Raw genomic sequence first — 4,077 nt, 5'->3', positions numbered from 1 at the left:
TTGCCTCCCCCCCCCCACTCAACGTACAAAACGTCGACCATATAAAGCGAGTAAACAGGAGCATAAAATAATAACGCTGAATTTCTCAAAATTCTTTCCGTTTATTTTCGTACTAGTTGATGGTACATCAATTAATCATATTTATTTGATCATTCATTTTTATTACAAAAAAGTCTAGCAGGTATTGTTGTTAGCAAAAGCTTGATCCTGCGTGGCGAGCTCAGTTCAATGCATTGAAAAAATTCCTTGATTTATTTACCTCTGGCTCGAATTCACCTTGATTATTATTTGAATTTGACGCTCGGAATACCACAGCAAAGCCTCAACGTAAATAATAAAAAAAAACGTCAGTCGAGTGAAAACAACGCCAACCAATACGACTCAATCATACAGAAACATGAATAAACATTCATTTTTCACGGATTCATTCATTCATTTTGTGTATTCTCTTCAACATCAATAGTGAATATTTCTGGTATTGAAATACAATACCAGAATTAACGCGGCTTCATTCTCCATTCAAAACAAACAGAGCTCCATCCATTGAAATAAATTCAACGATTCATCTAAAAATCAAACAATTGCATAAAATTAAAATCAATGAGGAAATCTCCGCGAACAATCGACTCGCGTTATTTCACCCTGAAACTCTCACATTCAATGATAAAATTCATTTCCATTGTCCGAGAACCCATAATTGGCGGATAAAAAAATTCTCGAGAAGTCTGAAAACAAATGAAACATTAAAAAACTGCACTTTTTACCGAGTGTCTTGCCGAAAGGGGTTGGTACTTAATTCATGATTGACCCAAGTGAATGCAACTGGGAACAATCTCACTCGGCTCTCTCTCTCTCTCTCTCTCTCTCTCTCTCTCTCTCTCGCTCGGTACCTCTCCTCCTTCACCGCATGAGGGGCTGGCGGGCGAAGCGAGCAGAGGACGTATACTGCCCTCCCACACAGATGAGCGGACAAGAAGCGGGTGGCGCGCGGCACTTGAAATTATTTGTCACACCGAATCGATCGGACTTGCATTCTTCTGTCATATCGGACGGTTAGAACTTTTCCCTTCTCAGGATTTCTATCAACAAATTTTCCATTTTCCCGCGATCGTGTAAAATTGTACAAAAGTCGGTGGAGGACTTCGGCCAAGCAAAACTGACTAATTGATTTTTTTCCGCCCTCTTAAACTCTCACTCGAATTAATAATGAGTTTTAATTGCAATTGCCCTCGAGGTTTACACGTTAACTTTTCGAATAATTTGCCACTGCGCTCAGCCATCTTCGATCTTGCCACGAATTTCTCTCTCAAATGATAGAATGAAAATAATTCCCTTTGTTCTTAGTTTTTTTTGTCCCCCGCTGGATTTATCTGTCTTGATTCTCACTCCGTCGAGCATGTCAATTGATTCAGGCCCTTTCCTCTCCATCTCCTCTTTGCTCTTTCATCCTTTGCCATTAGACCTCGAAGGCGTCCCGCTGCTACGCTATCATAGCCGCTATTGGACTGAATCTCATGATTTTACTGAGCAATATCCATGCGACTGAGGCTAGGGCGCACAGTGTCACACCACCCCAACCGAAATCCATACTCCACGAGGTTGTAAAGCGACGAGCTGTGAGCAGATTTCTGGGTACAGGACCACCAATAACTCCGTCCTCAGGACCCTCGATAATCTTGGCATTACGGTCTTGTGCTCGCTTGAAGTGGATTATCGTCAGGGTGAATAGGGCAAAGGTCGCTGAAAAAATGAGTTCACGTTAAATCATCATGATATTTTTAGATATTCAATTTCAGGATATCCAACAGTATTTTACTAAAGAGTTGGTAATAGTATGTTTCGTCATTCTTTCATTTTTATTCACTTTTCTATATTTCATTTTGGGGATTTTATATGAATTCATCAATAACACGAATATCCATCTCGCTGAATTATCTTTTTTTGACTAATTTAATGAATATAATTGAAGGGACTCCATTGATGTGTTGGAATCGCCAGTATGCGATGTTTCATTTAACTGAGAGTGAACAAATCCCAATTAATCCCAATTGCAATAAACATAATTTTCCGTGCAAGCGCGTCACTCAATCGATAATTAACTCCACGATATAAATTACTGATACGGGAGAAATTAATATTTATTTGATAGGTACATGACAGCCGAAGTCATTCTAATAACCCGGAAATTCGTCGAAATTTTCAGGGGTTGTATTCAAACATTTCATTCCCGACAAAAAGGCCGCCTATTCATTACAGAAGAGGCATTCATTATCGAATATGGATGATAGGATGAGACCCAGAACGCATTTCAATCGACATGGCATATCCTTCACAGTTCGTTTTGTAATGGAATTGAGTATTTTTTATCGGAAAATTATCTCAAAATATAATTGATTGAATTGTAATTGGAGATGTCTGTCCGCGATATGGTAATGAGCAGCCATAATGCCGCCATTGCCCGGAAATTGTCGAGAATTTTTCAATTATTTTGTTACATAGCAACGAGAGGAAGCAAAACGCATCCCGATGAATTTCTGATGTGCAGGAAAACTTGAGCAAAAAATTTTTACAACAGACTACAAAGTTTGCAGCACTCTTGGGGATTCGGTTTGATTATTCCCCCCACCTCGATTGCAACAGATAGGACCGCAATCCATATAAAGTCATATTCGTACCGGAACTTTACGTATTTCAACAGAAAATTTCCATTCAAGGTTGCCATGCTACTAAATGGAAGTAACCGAAAATCATCTAAATAATTCTACTGCCAGTCCTCCGCAAAACGTTAAATACTGCATTCCTATATTGAGAGAAAAAATTAGTTCTGTCGAAAAATTATACGATCCCCTGAAGAGGTCTTTCGTCGTGTTGAATCGATATAGTTGTCGGGCAAAAAAAAAGTTTCCACCAAAACATGGTAATTTTCGTGGTAGTAATTGCGCTCGTGAGATATTTACATGACTTTCGAGTAAATACATTCGTTCTGCAGAGAATTATATGAGGCTAGGGTTTCATGAAGTGAACAAATGATAACTTCAAGAGGAAACTACAATTTTCTTTCCTGAGAAATCAGGAAAGAAAACTCAAACTGAGTTATTGGCAGAACTAAATAATTTCGAGGGGACATTTTTTTTGGTAAATGATATTCTTTCCTCGTCAATCTATTCTTTCTATGGTATATCCATGAAATTTCTATTTACAATGCCAAAAAAAAGAATCAATTCTCTTTCGAACATCGTATGAACATCGCTCAATATATCGAAAGAAAATTCAAGTCTTTTCTTGAAATTATCCTGCACTCCGTGGAAAATATCACTGTTCACTGGACAAATAGATGCTGTACTCAACAACATTCATTCAACATCGTCAATCCCTCACATAATTTCCTGCAGACCTAAACTATTTCCCTAAAAGACGTATCAATTCACAACCAAGAAATTTATGTCCACGGAAGGTAGTAAATCCCGCTGGAAACTTCCTTTATCGTCTGCAACACAATTGATTTCATCGCAATTCCTTTCCAACAACCCCCTCAAAATATCATAAATTTCGTTCGCGCACCCAGTAAATTCCATAATTAAAATCATTTTCACCCGAAAAATAAATTAACCCATCTATTCAAACGCAGCGCAGAGATTTCGAAACCGTTGCCATACGACCGCGCCCATTATTCTCTCTCTCCCCCCTCCCCACCCCACTCGAAAAAAATTTAAATAGTATTCACCTGCTAGAAGATACATGACACCCGTCACGAGAACCGCTGATATCTGATGCCTGCAGAGGCCAAAAAATCCCACGAGTACTGCACTCCCCAGGACGATGAGGCAAACCATGGAGCAGGAAATACTCAGATTTTGCATTCCTGTGCACAGAGAGAACAAAAAAAACCATGCAAATAACTGAAATCCTTCCTCATTCCTCCTCTTTTTCCCTCGCATTCAAATGGACCGGATTGGCATCATCCACTACAGACAATTGAAATCAACCCCGTGGGTTCTGGAGTTATTGATCGGCTCGCGGTAATACGCCTGATTGGTTGAGTACGGTTTCACTTTAACCCTTTCTCCCTTTGTATTT

General features: G+C 39.2%; 2 protein-coding genes across 2 annotated transcripts in view; one reads left to right on the top strand and one right to left on the bottom strand.

The window, feature by feature from the left end:
• Window positions 1-4,077, top strand: part of LOC107035935 (protein HGV2) — a 14,538-nt gene that overhangs the window by 1,828 nt on the left and 8,633 nt on the right. The gene's annotated exons all lie outside the window — the stretch shown is intronic.
• Window positions 82-4,077, bottom strand: part of LOC107035943 — a 9,899-nt gene continuing 5,903 nt past the window's right edge. Inside the window, exons 4-5 of the mRNA XM_015253612.2 lie at window positions 3,725-3,862; window positions 82-1,740 (exon numbers count right to left, since the gene is read on the bottom strand). Coding sequence (XP_015109098.1) covers window positions 1,481-1,740; window positions 3,725-3,862 — 398 coding nt within the window. The 3' untranslated portion in view covers window positions 82-1,480. The remainder of the gene's footprint in view (window positions 1,741-3,724; window positions 3,863-4,077) is intronic.

Source organism: Diachasma alloeum, unplaced genomic scaffold, assembly GCF_001412515.2.
Source record: "Diachasma alloeum isolate Michigan unplaced genomic scaffold, Dall2.0 Dall_scaffold_00176, whole genome shotgun sequence".
NCBI lineage: Eukaryota > Metazoa > Arthropoda > Insecta > Hymenoptera > Braconidae > Diachasma > Diachasma alloeum.
This window is presented reverse-complemented; position numbering and strand designations above follow the sequence as displayed.